Genomic DNA, 19,764 nt, shown 5'->3' on the forward strand with positions numbered 1-19,764 from the left:
TCTCTTCTCTTCTCTTCTCTTCTCTTCTCTTCTCTTCTCTTCTCTTCTCTTCTCTTCTCTTCTCTTCTCTTCTCTTCTCTTCTCTTCTCTTCACTCTATCAGCCTTTCTTTTCTAATTGCCAAATAATAATATCATTATATAATGATCACAATATACTATAATTACTCCATCCTTACAAGTGGCTTTTTCAAAGGGGATTTCTGTTCTATTTTAATTCCTTCTTGCCCCACTACTAAATTTGTCACGATTCTTGTGTTGTTTTGCAGTATTTTTTTTTTTTCTTAAGCCTCTTTCTTTTACGGTCGTCTGAGATTGTCTAATTCTGCTTCATTCTCTCATCTTCGCGTTTACGCCAGTGTGTGTTTTCTCTCTCCTCTCTCGCCTCAGCCCAGGACGCAGGCTTGGATGCGCTGGCGGCCGTCATCAGTCGACAGAAGATAATGGGCCAGGAGATCGGCAACGAGCTGGACGAACAGAACGGTAAAGTTCAGCGTGCGTCTGTACATATTCGTCAAACAAATTCCAGACGCATTACACGCTGCAGTGTGAAAGCAATCAGACTTGCTTCTGTTCGGCAATGGAACTACTTGCCTCATGTGCTTTTCTGCTGGGCAGTGATACTCCCTAACACCACTACATAGCACCAAGCACACACACACATACACACACAAATGAACATATGTGTCCTGAAACCACGATTATCAGAGAACCCCGACCTCACATTTAGGTCACGGTAATGGCTGTGTAGTTATTTTTGTCGTACACCCCGCAGAGAAATGGCTGTTCATGAAATTTAAATATATTAGATTTTTTTTTGTGTTGTGGAATCAGATCTTCTCAGAACTAATGGCGTCTTTGAGTTATTTCTGGCAAAAACACAGTTACTTAGCCCATAAATAGCGTCTATACGGAACAGAGTGCATTCCTCTGTTTTTCCTGCTTAGCCGGGGCGGTACATGAGACACGAGATTTAAAGATGATCATCTGTCAACCGGTGAACAATCAGATACTTTAATGCATTGCTATTGGAAGACCGGAGCAATTAATAGGCCGAGACCTGAGAGTTTTGCCTTACTGAGAAGATGTAGCTTGTGTTCTTGTCATTTTTTTTTTATATTTAATTAGAGGGGCTATATCTCTAATGTTTACACTGACAGCGAGCCCAGAACATGCATTAGCGTCTCATGTTCTCTGAAAAAGCAGGAAAAGAAAAATAACAGTTCAGGAGCCAGTAAGAGAGACGAGTAGATAATTTTACCTCCAGCAATAATAAAGGAGTGGTGAGGGTAAGTGACACTTTGACTATTTGTCACAGATATTTGAGCAGGAGCGGCTAAACTTTAGAGTTTTCTCGACCATGTAGACAAAAAAATACACGGTCTGAAGGCTTCAGTAATTAGCAGGCCGTGTTAGATCTGCTGTTCTACAAGAAATGAAATGATTGCAGTATTCTTTTTTTTTTTTTTTGCCCGATTAACCTCAGCAAAGATTCACAACCAACTACTCGTATGAAGTGGTCTCTCACACACCTACAGTACAGTTATTGTCTGCTGCTGCTTTGATGACCAGCCTGCAGTTGGGAGTAGAAGGCGTTGCACTATCGTGTAATATCCTGTCTGAGCAGTTGTGCCCAAACAAGTCCAGAGGTTGTATAACGGAGTGATCTCGGCGTGGAAATGTACGACCTTCCCTTCTGCTGGGAAGCAAGCGGCAGAGCTCTGCGGAGAAAGAAAGGAAAGATGATTGTTTTAGTCTGCTTTCCTCTTACTGTATTGAATCAGATCATTGCTTCCAACTGGCTTTTGTCCTGCTTTTTTTTTTCAGTCTGATGTCAGTGTTTTCAATAACATGAAGCTGGAGAGCCGCGACTGTGAATTACACCAGTTGCAGGATTTTTATTTTGCCGCTGGAAACAATGGCCGTTCCCATTTTTAGATCCCGCATGACATGGCTCTTAAAGATAGATTTGCTGGGAGCTTTATTTCTGTAAAGGTCAAAAATACACTACCTGTGGTTAATGGACTCCATGTGTTGAAACCTAAAGCATGCAAATTCGTAGAGGCCCGCACACGTTACCACCTGTTGTTTTTTCCCCCTCCCCTCGTGACATGCTTTGGTAATTAATGAGATTATATTGTAATATTCTTGTGGAAGTCAGTCACGGTGCATGAGTGTAACTCGTACCTGGGGGACGTGCAGGTCGTTGATGAAGCGTAGGAGCAGAATCCGATGGGTCCTCGCTCCTCGCAGACTCCCCTGGATCTCTGTCAACAATTTAGCTTCAGGTTGGGGCTGTTGACACCAGGTTATGATTTGCAGGGCCTGGTCTTCCGCAGCCTTTCTTTACCTTCCTGTGTTTCTTCTGTTTGTGGGGCCTTTTCAACAGCCCTTTATTTTATATCTTTTTTCTTTTTTTTCCCCCCTTTACCATCTTCCCTCTCTTTTCTGCATCCTCTCCGGCTGAGTTATGGCAGAGATCTGTTTTCTTTTGTGTTTGACAAGGTGGAAAATGGGAATATATCATACGGTGTAGTCCCCATTTTCTCCTAAGCCTGATTTAGAGTTCCTTGGAGCAACGCACAAGTTTTGACAGAGGAGAGTCGGTAGATTTGCCACACTAACAAAAAAAAGGTTGTGTGTTTATTTCTTTGTGTCAAGATACAAGTTTAAATGCAGTTCAGAGCGCAGATGAACTAAAAACTTCTGCCAGAACACTACGAAAGTAAATGCACTAAACAAAAGCTCTTAACTTGAGACTCCCCACCACAAATACACTGTAATCCTTTACAAAACACTGTTCTACTTATCAACACAACGAAAACAGTGTATTTTTTAATATTTATGCGTTAGGCTATATATTTTCGAAGCATGACATCTGTATAGTATCAGTTGAACAGTATGATCTCTGTCCTTGTTGGTTTTTTCTCTCAATCTTATGCTTCAGCTCTGCACCTTAAGTGTTGTTTTACCTGCTTTGAACAATCACGTACAGTTGTGACCCATTAAAAACAGCCTTAACATACCGACAGCCTTGGATTCTGACTCCGACATGACATTTTATGTCACAAATAAGGATAACGGCGTATTATCTGACTGAACAATCCGACAGATTGGCTACATTCAGACTGCAGGACTTAATGCTCAATTCGGATTTTTTAGTGAAATCTGATTTTTTTGGGACTTTGTTCACGTTTCCAGTTAAATGCGACTTGTATGTGATCTGCTGTGTGAACTTCATACGACCCAAAAGTGTCCCGCATGCGCACAAGAGGTCACAACAACATCACACGCCGCCGCTTCAGTGTTTGCAGAAGTAAACATGGATGGTAACGGTGGAGCGTATCTGCCACTCCCCCGCCGCCTCCTCCACTGATGGTGGAAACAGAACTGTGACCGCTAACTAAACTAGCATCAGCAGCCAAGTACTGCCTGTACGTTCCGGGCACTTCCACCTCGTCGGAGCGCTCCCCCGGGATGGAAGTGCCCCCCAGACCACGCCGAATATTCATCATTAATTGGGCCCAAATATCCAGAGACCAGAAAGTGCTATTGGGACCAGCCCTACTAGTTATTATAACAACTATAAACAATTAATATTAACAACAAATGAGCCTTCAAGCATCAAGCCCTCCTTGTATCTCGACCTCCGTCTTGACAATCCGACAGCCTTGCTATCCGACATAAAAGAAGGTTTTACATTTAGTGTCGGATTATCGAGTTACAACTGTACCTCAAATATGTTTCCTGAAAATACTTTAGTGATTTGCAAGTAATGAAATAATGAAACGGCAATTAGAAACAAAATATATTTTCCCATTCTTGCTGTGCGTATCAAGTTACGGTGCAGCAGCGTTGTTGCGACGATGGTTGTATTTATTGCAGATTGGATGCAACTCTAATGTGTTTTTAAAGAGAATCGTGCGCCTTTTCTGTTTTGTCTGCCAGGTTCGGCCACACTACAGACCCAGCCAACACGCTCGCTTTCTTGGCTAGTTAATCAAGTACCGTTTGCTTTTGTATCCTCATTAAAACAGCACTAACTCTGACGCAAACTGTGTTTTTATGCGTTGATATGAGGAATTAACACTTAATGAACGAATTTCTGCCTTCAACAAGGTAAAATCCTGGAACGTTTTCCTCGAGCCGCGTTCTTCCATTTCTTGGATTATTGCTTGAGACAGTTTTGTAGGTGCTGCTTGGTATTAAATGTCAAATTCGACAGTGTAAAACGTAAGAGTATAGTTTAATGTTTTCTGAGAGGCAAGGGAAATGGATTTAAGTTATGAAGCCGGAGAACGGCAAGACTTCTTGTTGCTCTTGACAGTTGGCGCGTAACCTTGGCGTCCGTCTGTCTTTCCGTCCTGTGGGGTTCCTTTTCCCCCCAGATCACTGTACTGTAGCGGTGTTTTCCTATAAATAGATTAAGCTCTTTGTAGTTCGGCTGCTCGAGTCTAGCTCATGACCGAAGTGCAGTGGAGGTTGCAGTCATTTCCTTTTCGGGAAACAATTCCGGCTGAGGTCAGCAAGGAAGATGACCCTTTTTCAGAGGTTTAAAGATGAACCCAAAGCCCCCCAGTTACTCCCATCTCGGTCCCAACTGAGTCAAAATAGACTGAAATGTAGAAATGAGTAACCAGACCAATTATCTCAGTTTCAGTCTCTGCTTTATGGCACATAACATTCATCCATTTCAAACTGCACATTTTCCATTTTGCTTACCCCTCATAGGATAAGAAAAAAATCAATCCTTATTGTTTGGGTGTTAAAATTAAATAAATTATGCGCCGTCATCTTTAAATAAAAATAAAAAAATCCTACATGATGTTACCGTTTCCATTTCCACGGTTTCATTTCCACATTAAATGTTGCTGAAAATAACCCGACACATACCAACTAAAATGGCTCGCAGTATTTTCCCTTACCGCTGAGAAGCATCAACATTAATTTTACTTTATTGGTGTTGATATTTCTCATACTGTGGCCTGGAACAGCCGCATCGGCCCCATGTCAGTGTCTTATACTCATGAGTGACAGACAGTGGCTGGCTCATTAAATTAGCTTCTTTTGAAAAGCGCCGGCGAACGTTTGAGGCTGTCTCATTTGTCAGATTTTTAATGGCTCTTTCTGAATTGGATTTGGCTGGTGGTGAAATACTGCAGCGTTGACACAGACCATGTACCTCGTGCAAGCCTCTCGTCTCGAGTTTACCGATGCGAGTAAGCAGAAGGTGTAACTGAAAATCATTTGATGTTGACACACCTGCGAACGGCTCAAATCAGTTATCAGGTGTATTAGTCTGCTCAGTGCTTCGTCGTGAGCAGACACTGTGTATCCAGCCTCGATCAATCAAATGAACGACTCATGAGTTCCTCTGCTTCCCATCGCCTCTCTGCATCTTTGATTGGTTTCCAGATCAACTAAATCTGCTCCTCAGAGTACAATTCAATGAATCACTGCCATTTGTTTCATGTATCTGTCGTCACTTCCAGGCTTCATTTTGAATAGAAATCAGACTTGTGGCAGATGTGTTTTTTACATTAACTATCACACACACATCGTTTCCATGTCCTCTCCCCTGTTTTCTTGTCTTTGATAAACAGATAAGCCCCTATTAATCCCTCAGTGGGGGAATTTGCGGTGTTACAGCCTCAGAGGGTAGAGCGCAAACATGTAAGGAACATCAGGAGACAAATAAAAACAAACAAAAAATATGAATTAAAGCTGCAAGCGGCGACGGTCGGGTCCTCGCCGTACGATTGTCGGCCTTCGGGCATGTCGGGTTTTGGCAGAAACGCGCTCCAGGCGGGACTCTGATCCGGCGTATCGAGTTTCGGCCAGATCGTAGCACGTGCGGCCTAGTTACAAGCCACTTCCTGTTTTATGGCGAGCTGAGGCAGCGTGCGTGTCGGGCCGTGATGGCCGTGATTTCAAAGCTTCTTGTCTACTTAGTACAAAGCAAACGCTGTTACTGCAATCTAGCATTCATTGACCCCTAATAAAACCAGCAGTTTGCGGCCTTTCGGTAATGACCGTGTTGTTGAGGCGCTTTGACTCCTGGCCTGATTATTCTGGAAGTCCTCTCTATCAGTGAGCCAGCTGCTAAAGTACATGAACCTCATTTCTAATAACGAAACCACTGATTTGATTCTGCATCAGCTGAGCACGTATACGGCCGATACGGACAGCGCTAATGACTTCCAAATAAACAGCGGAGTGGGACGAGAAGGGGGCTACAGCGCGGTGACATCAGCATCGACCCCAGAAAACGCAGAACCCCAGCTCGCTTTTGCTTTCAGAAACGGCCTGGGTGAGCAAATAAACCATGCTAATGATGGCACTAGGCAGAAAGTCAATGTGGTCAGAGTTGTGGATTGATTTATTGTTTGTTTGATTCGCTCCGTTTGAAAGCGAGGCTGGTAGTAGTGAGCAGTGTTTTCCAGACGGTATGGAAATGCGGAGAGTCATAATGCGATGTTCAAAAGAGTGTTGTCATCAAAGGAATGTCAAGCTTGCAATGAGCCGCAAAAAGAGAGCATCGTCTTGTGTGACCACCAGACTGGCTGACTGATGTTTGACTCCGTGAGTTATTGAGAGCTATATAGATGATGGGGGGATTACGTCGGACACCCAGGCTATTATGGTCTTTGGTTTCTCATCGGAAAACGCCGACTTTTGACTACTCTTGAAATGCGTCAAGATGGTTTCGTGTTTATACTTGTCGAAGATTAAAATCTGCTTCAGAAGATTAAAATAACGATTCCAAAAAAAGACTTTCGTAGCTGGAGGCGCATGACGGGAAGACAAAAGATAACCAAATGAAGATGTACCGCCTGGCCAAACTTCTGTGCCTCCCTAACCAGACCACAATCAATCACGAGTCCTCGCGTCCTTATTTCTCTATTTATCCGTCTCGGCATCCGTCTTTGTCTGACGCCTTTTGGTGTCGCGCTGATAGAGTTGTGGAGGAGGGGGGCTAACAATGACGTGAGGGATTTGGGTCACATCAACCAACGGCAAGTGATGAATAATCCAGTTTAGGCACAGTAAGGAAATTAACATTTTTGGACACTTAAAGAAAAAAAAAACGTCTGAAGACATTTAATCAATCACGCCTTCTTTTGTTTCGCTTAGTCTCTCTTTTTATTCAGAAAGCGCAGATTTAGACTTTGGTTTTCTTGGCTGTCTTGAAATGCAACTTGTTGTATGTTGTACAAGTGGTTTTTTTTATGATTCTGTTAGGTTTTGTTAGGCAGTGGCAAAAAAATCATTGACTTATTGTAATATGAAAGTATTTTTGACAAAGTTGTTGCCTAAATTAAGCAAATCAGAGCCGTTAAAGTTGCACAAAATATTGCTGTTGCCCATATATTGAGGAACACTTTACAAACAAGATTTCTATTTTGATCAAGAGCATAAACGAGCATAAATGGGTTTTCCAGGAAAGCATAGGAAGTTAATGTATAAGATAAAGAGGTGAAATTAACTAGAATAATAAGTACTATTACTGCTATAAGTACCGTATTTCTTATGTTATTTACAGTGTTTCTAACTCACATTAAGATGTAAACGTAGGAGGTTTTTCACCCTCCGATGTTTCCCTCTTTCGTGGTTTTCACTTTACAAGCTGCAGTCTTTGTTCAGGATCATGGCTTTGATTTATCTCCATCCATCTGGAGCAAATGTGTGCTGGTGACAGTTGTGAGCAAGAAAGGCCCCACATTAAAAAAGCCAGTGGCAGAATTGCTCATATTCCAGGAAGGGAACCGATGTGTGGCTGCGGCGGAGGAGAGTGACAGTGGAGACACCCGCCCACGACTTTTCAGGCCTGATTTAACACTCTCACTTGTCACGGTCAGAATAAAACAAATATTGACGAAGGCTCGAGGTTCTGTTATCCTGTGAGGCGCGTTCAGCAAAGACTTAAATCAACACCAACAGAAATGGTCAGTTCCCTTAATTAAAAGTGACAGGCAATAGGTAGAAGAATAATAAAGCTTTGACAATGTTCATTAGCAAAAACAAAGAGTCTTCATCAATTTTATATACAGTCGTGACTTGATAATCCGACCCTTAACAATCAGTAAACCTTGCTATCCGACAGGTTCTTAGGGAAAACGAACGGAACCCATTAAAAATAGCCTTAACATACCGACAGCCTTGGATTCCGACTCCGATGTGACATTTTATGTCACAAATGAGGATAACGGCGTATTATCTGACTGAACAATCCCACAGATTGGCTACGTTCACACTGCAGGACTTAATGCTCAATTTGGTTTTTTTTGTGAAATTCAATTTTTTTGCGAGTTCGTTCACATTTCAAATTAAATGCGACTTGTATGTGATCTGCTGTGTGAACTTCATGCGACCCAAAAGTGTCCCGCATGCGCAGAAGAGGACACGATGACGTCACACGCAGTGAGCGTGCTCAGTGTTTACGGACGTAAACATGGATGGTAACGATCTTGGTCGTCGCTGCCAGCGATGGTGGAAACAGAAGTGTGACCGCTAACTAAACCGGCATCAGCAGCCAAATACTGCCTCTGTGTTCCGGCAACTTCCACCCCGGGATTGCGCTCCGTCATTGACAGGAACGTACACAATCGCACCGGTCAAGTAGGGGTTAAATCCAGCGATGCGTACTGTTCTAACAATACACTGGTTATTATAACAACTATAAACAATAAATGTTAACAACAAATGAGCCTTCAAGCATCAAGCCCTCCTTGTATCTCGACCTCCGTCTTGACAATCCGACAGCCTTGATATCCGACATAAAAGAAGGTTTTACATTCAGTGATGAGTGATTATTGAGTCACGACTGTATATATTTAATGGCTCGAATAATATCAGCAGCTCCACATTAACACAGCAGCAGTTGGGATCTCAAGTAAAAAGTGATGTTTGAGGTAAATCGTGGGTATTTCATGAATAATAGACAACAGATTAGAGTAAGATGTGTGGACTAAAATGCAGAAGGTACAGAACAAACTTAAATGCAGTCTGTATCGTTGTGTTTGAGAATAACACACTAGCGGTTTTTTGTGCGTCGCGGTGACTCATTCCTGTGTGTTTCTCTGCGTTATAGTGTAAGGGATATTGTAGTACATTAAGAACCACCCTTGCCACAGTGCTCCGGATCAAATGATCCTGACTTGGCATGTTTGTGGGAGCTGATGTTTCTTTGGGTTGATTTTAGCTGGAAACGTCCAAAAGGAGAAAGCTCTTATTGGAGGCTGCTCAGCTCAAGTGTTGCCTGTTTAGCAGAAAACACTTTGGTTTCAAGTCCTTCCTCCAACAAACAATTTAGAATCAATGCAGATATTTTTGCTGTCTTAAAAAAAATGAACAAATAAAAAATCAGATTGTTTCAGTGCAGCATAATGTTTGCAGCAAATGAGTAGAAAATGAAATTCCTCTCAGCTGTTGCAAAGCAGATTCAGAAGCCCCAATGTAGTGAAGTCTGAATTGTAATTCCTTTAACGAACCTGTTTCTAATTCAGCTTAAAATTAAACATGATGCAAAAGTAATAATCTGGAATTAAATATGGACCGTGTCCGTCTGCTAAGGTGTTAGCACATGGCTAGCTGTGTTCACATCCACCTTTTGTAGCGACTGTTTGGTAGCAAAGCTCTGAAATCCTCCTCGACTCTTCGTTTCACCGTCTGTCTCACATCCACACATTACAGCCGTCGTGCGTACGATGGAGACAGGCACCCGGAGAAGCCCAATAATACAGCATGATGCAGAAGCGAGGTGTGGTCGCTCCTGCTTAGCTCATCTGCAGACCCGGATCCCTTCCAGATGTCCACCAACAGGCCTGTTTAGAGACTGGGTGAGGTTGTTTCTCCTCCACTCCCTGTCCCATCCATCCTCCGCAACATGCACAGCCACCATGCTGGCAGTCCCGAGCTTTTTCACAAACTATCAATTGTGCATTATCCCCCGAAAAACGTGTCCGCTAATGAGGAATGAAAAAAATCTCAAGAAAGTATGATTTCACCATTCTTTCCCCGCCGCTGTCTTGAAAGCAGAAGATGAGACAACTCTTGGAAACAAACGCTTATTGAGTGTTCTTTTGAATGGTTTGAGTAATCTATCTTTTCAATGCTGTCTTAGTGGGCATTAAGCGGGTATAGCTGTAAATATAGGCGCTCTCTCTCTCTCGCCACAGATTCTACAATTTGTTATTTTCTGTTACATAAATGTTATAATGGTCTTTTAACCATCCACACATCAGCCACTTGGCGAGGCCGCGATGCATGATTTCAGTCGTCGTAAACGGCTAAAGTTCAAAAACTCGTTATTGCTTACGCCTAATATTCTACGATTCACTCAGCGGTTACTTGTTTTTGTTTAGTTTTTTTTTTTTTATTGTAGAGTGCCAGCTCTTTTTTCCATTACACAAGTATGACGTACGACTGTGTCCAGACGCTCATTCACTGCCTCACATTAAAGGATGCTAAATGGAGATACAGCCTCATCTCATTGTCTGCCCCTTTTATGTTTTACTTGAATTTTTTTAACATCTATTCTGGCACCACGCAAACGTTGTTGAGTCTTATTCAGCTACTCCGACTGCAAATAGTTGTCTTTATCACACTCTGTGCCGTACTGTACTCTTGGCTGAAGTAGTGAGTAATGACATTATAAACATCATATTTTTATTGGCTATGTTAGAAGGCGTTTAAGCACAGATCAAAGGAAGCCAGTACAACCAGGGTTGACCAACACTGGCATCACTTTTTTGGAGACACACAACTTAGTATTTGTTCACTTATGTGCTCTCATCATTTGTAGCAGTGCTGTAGTCTGCTATACAGAAATTCATTCAGAGGTTTATTTAAACAATTGAAATTTGACCTTTTGTCTTATTTCATTCTCTATGCACATCCTATGTCATATAGTCTACGAAAAGCTGCCTGAGTTTTGTTATGCAGCTTCTCCGCAATAAACTGATTTATATTCCATACAGATGGAGTCACAGAAAGCACCCTTTTGCGTAACTTTGCTTGGCTGCATTATTGCTGTTCTGTTCCTGCTGTCCTCATATGAATCATGTGGAAAATTCTGCAATATTGCTGTAATATGGATAAAGAGAACTTCAGCATTGGCCATCACTTGGTAACGTGGAGCAACGACGTCAATCATTAAAAGAATGCGAAGTATTGGCTCGTATGCGGATATTACGTTGTCGGCGGGGTCAGCAGTACCTCATTGGATTACCTGCTCAAAGCGAGGATGACATGGTTTGACTGCGTTTTGTTTGCACAGCTAAGTGCGGCTGCTATTTGCAGAGAATTGCATCGTGCATGTGGTATGTGTACAATTTAACAGCAAACTAGTGTTGATACTGTGCTGTAATTTTTCCCTGGAGAGCATTTGCGGGCTGATTGTCCAAGGGAAGCACATTAGCCATATGTGTTGGTGGTATTGGTGGTTGGGAACCTCTACAGTTTCAGCTGCCAGTGCTTTTGGCTCTGGGCGAAGGATTCCCTGCCATTTAATGGTACCTTAGACTGACTCAGGCTTGGCCTGGCAGGTTCCTTTTGGCTAACGCAAGTGACAGCGGGAACAAATCTCCCCCTCTGTTTATTTAATTGCTAACCGCTCCGGTTTGGAGGCTACGTTCAAAGGGCCGACGAGCAGAGAGCTGCCTTGCGCTCTCCTCAGCCTCAGGGAAGCATGGGTCATCCCACATAATGAGTGGAAGGACTTACTTTACTAAGTCTGCCTCAACCCACAGCCAGCACGTGGTTCCCATTTAACCACAGAGGGAAGATTGCACCTTCATCTGCTGGGCATTTTTATGTGTTTATGTGTGTGCAAGTGCAAGTGCACACATATACATCTGTTCTTTAGCAGCCTGCGCTCAGCGTGTGTGCGCACAGACGAGTGTGTGTGTGTGTTTGAGAGTGTGAGCGCCTCGTCTGAGTGTGAGATCACTGTGTTTGTGCTGAAAGCGTACACCACATGTCCAGCACATGTTGTCAGATTGTGATTGGCACACAAGCCGTATTTAAATCTGCATGAGGAGCTACGAGGCGACTGGCCAGTCAGAGATGGTCTTGGGTTTGAGGGACACGTCGGTGCAGGACCCAAATAACACACGGCGCTGTAGAGGACGGACTGGGTTGGTCTTAGAGAATGTACTGTACAAATGAAAGGTGGATGAGGGAGCAAAACAAAGAACTTGGACTAAGACAGTGGAAAGGACAGTATGATGGAAGTCAAAATGAGAAAGTGATTTAAAAAAAAAAAAACACAAATAGCAATTTAGTTAACAGCAATCATCACAGCAATGCAATTTAATTTTTTTCCTCATTTATAAAGTGGCAAAAAAACAATGTACAAACACTTTCAAAAACCTAGTTAACAAAGTGCTTTACGAGAGATGGAAAATCAATAAATAAGTCAAATTGTTCACTTTATGTTTTTCGTTCTTTTCCTGCTGTTTTGTACTAAAATACATGGCACCGCTAGACACAACACACTTTGTATTGTTATTGCGCTGGAGAGTTATTTGACAAGACTTCAAGCATCAAGTGGCTCTTTAAGCGATAGCTATCACTTCACCTTCAAAGTGATGCATCGCTGTCCCATTAGAAACTGTTACAAGTCTTTAATCACGCTGTCTCTGATAGGTCACCTTACTTGAACAAAGTCATTCATGTGGGGAAGGCCTTTTACTCTCCATCCATTTCATCTGTTATCTAATAATCCTACACGTGTGTAATCCGACACTATCTGCCGTCCAAACTCTCCACAAATCTCTTCAAGACAAAACATTAAAAAAAAACAGTTTTATGTCGTATGGTCACCACGCTGGTCTGCCGCTTGAACAAACATAAAAAAAAAAAGACTTTTGATCTGTTATCTAATCATCTGTTTTACTCTCGGCCTAATCACAGCCTCCCATTTTGTTTCCAAGCTGCTATTGTGACACATTTTAGACAAAGCAGGGCTCTTATAGTGCAGACATAGACACACACACTGCCCCGACGAAAGAAGATTAACACTCACATACACAAAGAACCGTTTCAGCAATGTACAAAAAATGAGACTGAGATGGGTTTAAGAGACTTTTTTGGTTGAACTATTTGTTCCAAAGTGACCCAGACAAAATATCAGTCACTGTAGATGATCTGGTAAAAAAGTGGCACATGTTAAGGTATGGGGTCTATCAGGTATAAGTGAACCCACAATCCTTTTATTCAGATTACTGGATGCAGAACAAACAAGCAGGTGTAAAGACCTGAGCGGTTTTAACAAGAACCAGATTGTTTTGCCGTCACATTGCAACTTAAGAGGACTTAAAGGACCGTCTTGTGCCAGTCACCACAGGGCACCATCAGAGCGCTTGTTAAGTCCACGCCTCGGTGGTTTGGAGCCGTTTCGGTGGCACAAAAAGGTCCAAGAGCGTATTGGGCGGCCCTGGTCAGAACTGTTTTGTCAGTGTACCGGGTGTTCATTCAGCCTCCAGTTACTGCCTCAGGATGAAAGTGTTTCAAGTTGTTAGAATATCATATCTGCATTATTTAGGCTTCTCTTACAGCTGCATGCTATTCCTTAGTTAGATTACAGACAAGGATGTACCAGGAGTAATATGCATTTCTTTAAAATCAAACCACACACTGCACATACTGTACATTCCTGAAAATATATATTTCTATATTCTTTTTTTTTGGAACAATTAGTAAAATTATGATAAAAGTTGCTTCTTGGGGCGTTGCTATAGCTCACCTGGTTGAGCTGGCGTCCCATGTACAGGGGCTATAGTCCCGATGTGGAGGTCATGAGTTTGAATCCTGCTCATGGCCCTTTTTTGCAGATCCTTCCCCCATTTTTCTCCCCCACTTTCCTGTCTCTCTCTCTCAACTGCACTCTCAAATAAAGGCAAAAAGACCAAAAAAATAACTTAAAAAAGTTGCTTCTTTACTCTCTCTCATTATTATTATTTTTGCTTTAAAATCAAATCAGGGAATTAACTAAATCAAGGTCCACCCTGTAGCCCACACATGAACCCACTAGTGGGCAGTAGTGCCAGTGGCAGAGCACCAGTCCTCAGTGAACCTCAGCGATTCGACCTACCGACTAGAATGACACGAGGCTGTGTGCACTTTCCTCTCTGTGTGACGGATGTCCTGAGGTGGTGGAATGATCCCATTTTAGGGCATATGATGAGGGAGTCACAGGATCTCACACAGGAGTCACTAATTTGTTTATTCCCCAGAGGCACAGATTTCATCTTTACCTCCACCGATCAGCACCTCCTCCATCAGCTGAAGGAGCTGCGCGATTACACAACAGCTGTAGGTGCAGATGTTTTAAATGGGCTGCTACATGCAAATCACTGTCAGGCTTTGATAGGTACATCCTGATTGTGAGACTTGTGTAAGCGTGTGTCACTGATTCATGGGAATACACTCGCATGTGTGTGTGCATGTGGTTTTTGGCTGTGCCTAATTGTCTGTGCATCCAGCCATGTTTTTTAGAGCATATAGCCCACAGTGGAGGATGTGGTCTTGTTGTGTCATTTTTTTTGCTGTTTGCTTAGTACCCTCCACCAGTCCCAGCTGCCCGCAATCATGTGGGAGACTGTTGGGATGGGAATTTGTTTCAGCCACACTGCTGGCCAAACCTTCATTCTTGTCTAGATGAGTAGAGTGCTGTTACCCTAAATCCGCCGCATACTCAATAAGACTTTCAGCAGTTCATCTCAGAGGCCACTCTGGCATGCCAAATGTTCCCAACTGTCTTTGTCGATTTCAAATTTGCGTAACTGGCACGAGTGTTGCAGTGGCAAAAGTATTTTGGATCGGTCGTGAAGTTCACAATGAAAATTACCAAATGGAAAACAATAGTAGAACGAGGTACAGAAAATTGAGCGCAACAAATGGAGAACATTTGGTCGAGCGAGTCAAAGCTGTGGCGTGTGTGATTGTAATGTAATGTAATGGCCTTAGCAGTGAGGACTTAATATGTTTGTGTCTTTGACTGTCTTTATGGTCCTCATGTGGGCACGTTGTGCAACAATGGAAGCAGCACCGAGGGGCAGGGAGGTTTGCCCCTCTCGTGCTGAGGCTGTAAATTATGGGCTCATTTTACGCCACAGTAGCAGGAGAGTAGGGTTGCAACAATCAGTCCGAAACAACAAACTTGAAGTTATTTTAATAACCTTTTAATCAATTCAGTTGTTGTACGAGCAGAAACGCCAAACATTTGCTCGTTCCACCTTCTCACGTGGAAGGATTTGCTGCTGTATTTGCCAGCTATCAGACAATTAAAATGTTCTGCTGTTTTACTTTGGTTCGAACAAAACAAACTTTTGCAGATGTCTGCTTGGAGAAATTGTAAAAGGGATTTTTTTTTTTTTTACTGTTTAGACATTAGAGGACACTGTGATTTGCCAGCAGACTGACAGCCAAGATGGGAAAAATGTTCTTTCCTCTCTCTCTACCTGGTGCACTTACATTTGTTCCCCTGATTATGCACCTTTGTAGATTGTTCTCTTTCTTCTCTTTAACACACGGTTTAAAAATGATCGTTATAGACGGCGTTCCTAGAATAGAATAGAATAAAACTTTATTGATCCCTTCGGTGTAAACCTCAGGGAAATTGTTAAAGACGGTTTTTATTGTTCAAGACTGTTCAAAGACAGCAGCACAGAATTTGATTTAAAGTATGCTTTCGGAGATTTGGTCGACCTGCTTGTCCTCTTTTTAGTGTTTTCAGATGTCCGATAGACTTCTTTGTCAAAAATGTAACGACTTCGAACTTAAGAACCGCATTGAAAGCTGTCAAAAGGATGCTTCGAAGTATGAAGATCATGATCCAAGGTAAAGTTCAAACTGGATCCAACCATAACTGAGAATTTTCCGGGCTGAACGACACCTCTGATGTTTCATGCCTCACAGAGAATATGTATCAAGTGGTCCAAACATCTCTATCAGGGCTGAGATAGCTCTGTACGGTGAGTTCCCACTGCGAAGGTGACTTCTTCTCTGTTTGGGACCCAAGTGTTTGTCGGACGCATCCAAGACGTTTGTACGCCTTCCTTTATTTGCGTGCCTGATCAGGGTGTGTCCGTCTGCATGGTGCTCATAGACCAGAGTGTGTACACGCGTGTGTTTGTGTCAGCGTCTATGCATGAGAGCATATGCGTCTCCATGCGTGTGAGTGCATTATGAGTGAAACAGGGTCTGGCATGAAGATCAAAGTCCCTCCATAACTCCTCAGTCAGTCAGTCGGCCAGCCAGCCGGCGTTTTGCCGGGAAGCTCCAGTTACCACAGGGGATGTTGAGTTATTAGACTCACATCATTTCAATTAGAACATAGTTGTTCAGTTAGTGAGAAATTCCTGAGGCCTGTACTATGAAACAAGTATTACACAGTGTCTTATCACGTTTTGCTGAGTCTTGGAACTGCACTGTAATCAGGAAAAGTGGTCACACAAAGCTGTTACCAACACGAAAAGTCAATCCAGGGTTTCAGAATCTCGGCATGAAAGGGATGGAGTTGGTATCAGAAGACCAATTGCCAACATGGACCGGTCTAGAGCCACATATTGTTCGTTAAAAGAATGAACTAAACCAATATGAGAAAACATAACCCACAATAAAAGAAACACAGGAGCTGTAGCCAAAGTCAGGATGGACAACTGGCAAAAAAACTGTCAACTTACAAAATTTAATGAGTAGGCCATTGTGTAGTTGTTTGGATGTAGATTTCTCTTTCAACGTTTGATGTACCTCGGTAAGAACTAGTCCTGAAACCACGCTGAGTCCAAATCCTGCTTTGTAGTACATCTCTCAGGTCTCTTTACAAAAAAATGTGTTTACAACTTTCATCACAATCTAGAAAATTCGTTTGAGATGTTGTTGAAACATCCCTTGAGATGGTGCGGTTTGGTATCATTAGCAGGAAAGGTTTCGAAAAAACCCATCTGGTATCTTGGTTTGAGGGAATGCCACTTCCAACCCTGCCAAGTGTGTTTTGTGGGGAGTGGGAGACAAAATTGCAATCTTTTTTTTTCAGGACATTTTGTTCAGTTCTGACAACAGAACTGTTTGACAACAAAACAAGTTGTCACCGTATTAATATAGAAGCGTTGAGCTGATTTGGGAAGCGTCAAGTCAACCAGTCGTTCGTCTGCACGCACAATGAGTGTTGGTTTGTTTCAGGAAAATCAGTCAGAAAAGTCAGAAAACCACCCCTGAAATGTGAAGAGCTGTTGGAAAAGGATAACACTGTGCTAATTATACGGTTGTGCAGTGTTAACATTTAATGGACAAGGTGCTACAGTAGATGAACTGACCGCTGCTCCAGAATACACTCCTCGTGTCCAATGAATCTCATCCCATTAAACCTGTTCCGTTTCATTTTTTTTAGTAATTCCTACTTTCTTAATATGTCACCCCCTCCTGCGTGTCCTTGCTAATGAAGTGTGATGGTAGTGATGAAGTGTAAGCGCGGCTGGGTTGGAGGTGCCGTGCCAGTGACAGGGTGGTCCCTGCCTCACGCTGCTGCTGCTGCTTCTGCTGTAGCTGCTGCTGCTGCTGCTGGCACCCTCATGCTCATCACGCACACATTGTTCGGTGGCACCTGGCCATAAGAAGGGTGATGGAGGAAAGCCTGGTAACGATCAGACTTCTCCTCATTGCTGTTGGTCTTTGTAGAGTGTTTTTAGAATTTTGAGCATTTTTTTTTTTCATAATTTCTAAAATGACAGAGCAGATCACTTATGTATTGATTGTATGTAATGCTCTGGTAGCCTCAGTTCATTTTCACTCTGTTCACTGTTCACTGATGCCCGGCTGTATAGGATGAAGGATGCTGATGATTCTGGCGGTCACACACAGAAACGTTTACATTCAGTCTTTTCATTCCTTTTTTTCCCTATTATCTCTTAAGACTTGCTATATGTAACAGTATAGATTTGATGTTAATCTTATTTGCAAACATTATATTGATCACGGGGCTGCAAGGTGGCTCAGTGATTAGCACCGTTGCCTCGCAGTAAGAAGGTCGCTGGTTTGCGTCCTGGTGAGGACACCCGGGATATTTCTGTGTGGAGTTTCCATGTTCTCCCCGTGCAGCGTGGGTTCTCTCCGGGTTCTCCGGCTTCCTCCCACAGTCCAGAGACATGTTGAGGTTAATTGGTGATTCTAAATTGTCTGTAGGTGTGAATGTGAGTGTGCTTGGTTGTCTGTCTCTAAGTGTAGCCCTGTGATAGACTGGTGACCTGTCCAGGGTGTCCCCTGCCTTCACCCTGAGTCAGCTGGGACAGACTCCAGCCCACCATGACCCTAGTGAGGAATAAGCGGTGTATAGATAATGGATGGATGGACAGTTTTTGTGATTAAATGTGCAGAATGCTTTAAAGTCTGGCAGTGCAGCAGCGGCTACTGATTGCCAGACAGCAGCAGGATGTGACTGCTGTCTTTAAGTGTCCTTTGGGCTCCACAGAGTATCTTCATCTCCCCGGTATCAATGATTCAAGCTGGATGTTCTGAGTGGTTTTAATCACCCGCTGCAGAGACTCAGAGCTAGAAGGTTGCCGGTTCGCACCCCAGTTTCTGCGTGGAGTTTGCATGTGATCTCTCCGGGTTCTCCAGCTTCCTCCCACACAGTCCAAAAACATGTTGAGGTTAATTGGTGATTCTAAATTGTCTGTAGGTGTGAATGTGAGTGTGCTTGGTTGTCTGTCTCTAACTGCTATAGACTGGTGACCTGTCCAGGGTGTCCCCTGTCTTCACCCTGAGTCAGCTGGGATAGACTCCAGCCCACCAATGACCCTGATGAGGATTAAGCGCTGTATAGATGATGGATGGATATTGATAATGGCTTTGACAACCTGTGATCATAATTGCTAAATTCTATTACGGTCAAAACATGGCCAAACTGCCAAAAGCTGGTATCACCTAGCTTTGTTTAGTTTTTTTTAATGCACTGTTTTGGTCATTTCCAGTCTTTGCAGACTGAAACTTCCCAGTTTCTTTAAAAATAATGCAATACTGCTAGGCAACAACGCAAGCTAGACGTGACGGAATATCGTGACGAAGCGCTTTAGTAGGAACACCTGTATACGCGCTTATTCCTGCAATTATCCAATCAGACAGTCTTGTGACAGTTGTGCAGCAGATGCATAAAATAAATGCGTAACAAGCCAGGGAGACATCAGAATGAGGAAAAAAAGTGATCTCAGTGACTTTGACTGTGGCGTGATTGTTGGTGCCAGACAGGCTGGTTTGAGCGACTGGAACTGCTGATCTCCTGGAATTTTCACAGTCTTCAGAGTTGTTTAGGATGGTGCAAAAACCAAAAAGCGCCATTCTGAGTGGCGTGCGGTGCTTCTGTGGACAGATGTGCCATTTTGATGTTAGAGGTCTGACTGGTTCTGAAGTGACAGAAAGGCGATGGTAACTAAGCTAACCGCTTTTTTACAACCGTGCTGAGCAGAAGAGATTTGCACCATTCATGTGCAGCTGACAAAACTGCAGACATTATGTGATCCGGTCACGGATGTCAACATGAACCTCAAAGGAATGTTTCATGTTTCATCACGTGGAATCTATGCAACAGAGAAATGACACCGTTTGGAGCGCAAAGGGAGGCCCGAACCAGCGCTACAACTTCTATCTCACATGTTCCAGGGTTATTTCTGAACCCCAGGCTGCCTGCCCGTACACCTTCAAAAGCATATCTTACGATAACATATGTCATGTATCTGCATACATATGTTTGCGTGTATGGGGGGAAA

The 19,764-nt window shown here is 43.0% G+C and overlaps 1 protein-coding gene across 1 annotated transcript in view; it reads left to right on the top strand.

Annotated features, from left to right (window-relative positions):
• stx8 (syntaxin 8) overlaps positions 1-19,764 on the top strand; it is a 43,499-nt gene that overhangs the window by 5,856 nt on the left and 17,879 nt on the right. The window contains exon 6 of the mRNA XM_008278485.1: positions 389-481. Coding sequence (XP_008276707.1) covers positions 389-481 — 93 coding nt within the window. The remainder of the gene's footprint in view (positions 1-388; positions 482-19,764) is intronic.

Source organism: Stegastes partitus, unplaced genomic scaffold (genome assembly GCF_000690725.1).
Source record: "Stegastes partitus isolate 25-593 unplaced genomic scaffold, Stegastes_partitus-1.0.2 Scaffold124, whole genome shotgun sequence".
In the NCBI taxonomy this organism is placed as follows: Eukaryota; Metazoa; Chordata; class Actinopteri; family Pomacentridae; genus Stegastes; species Stegastes partitus.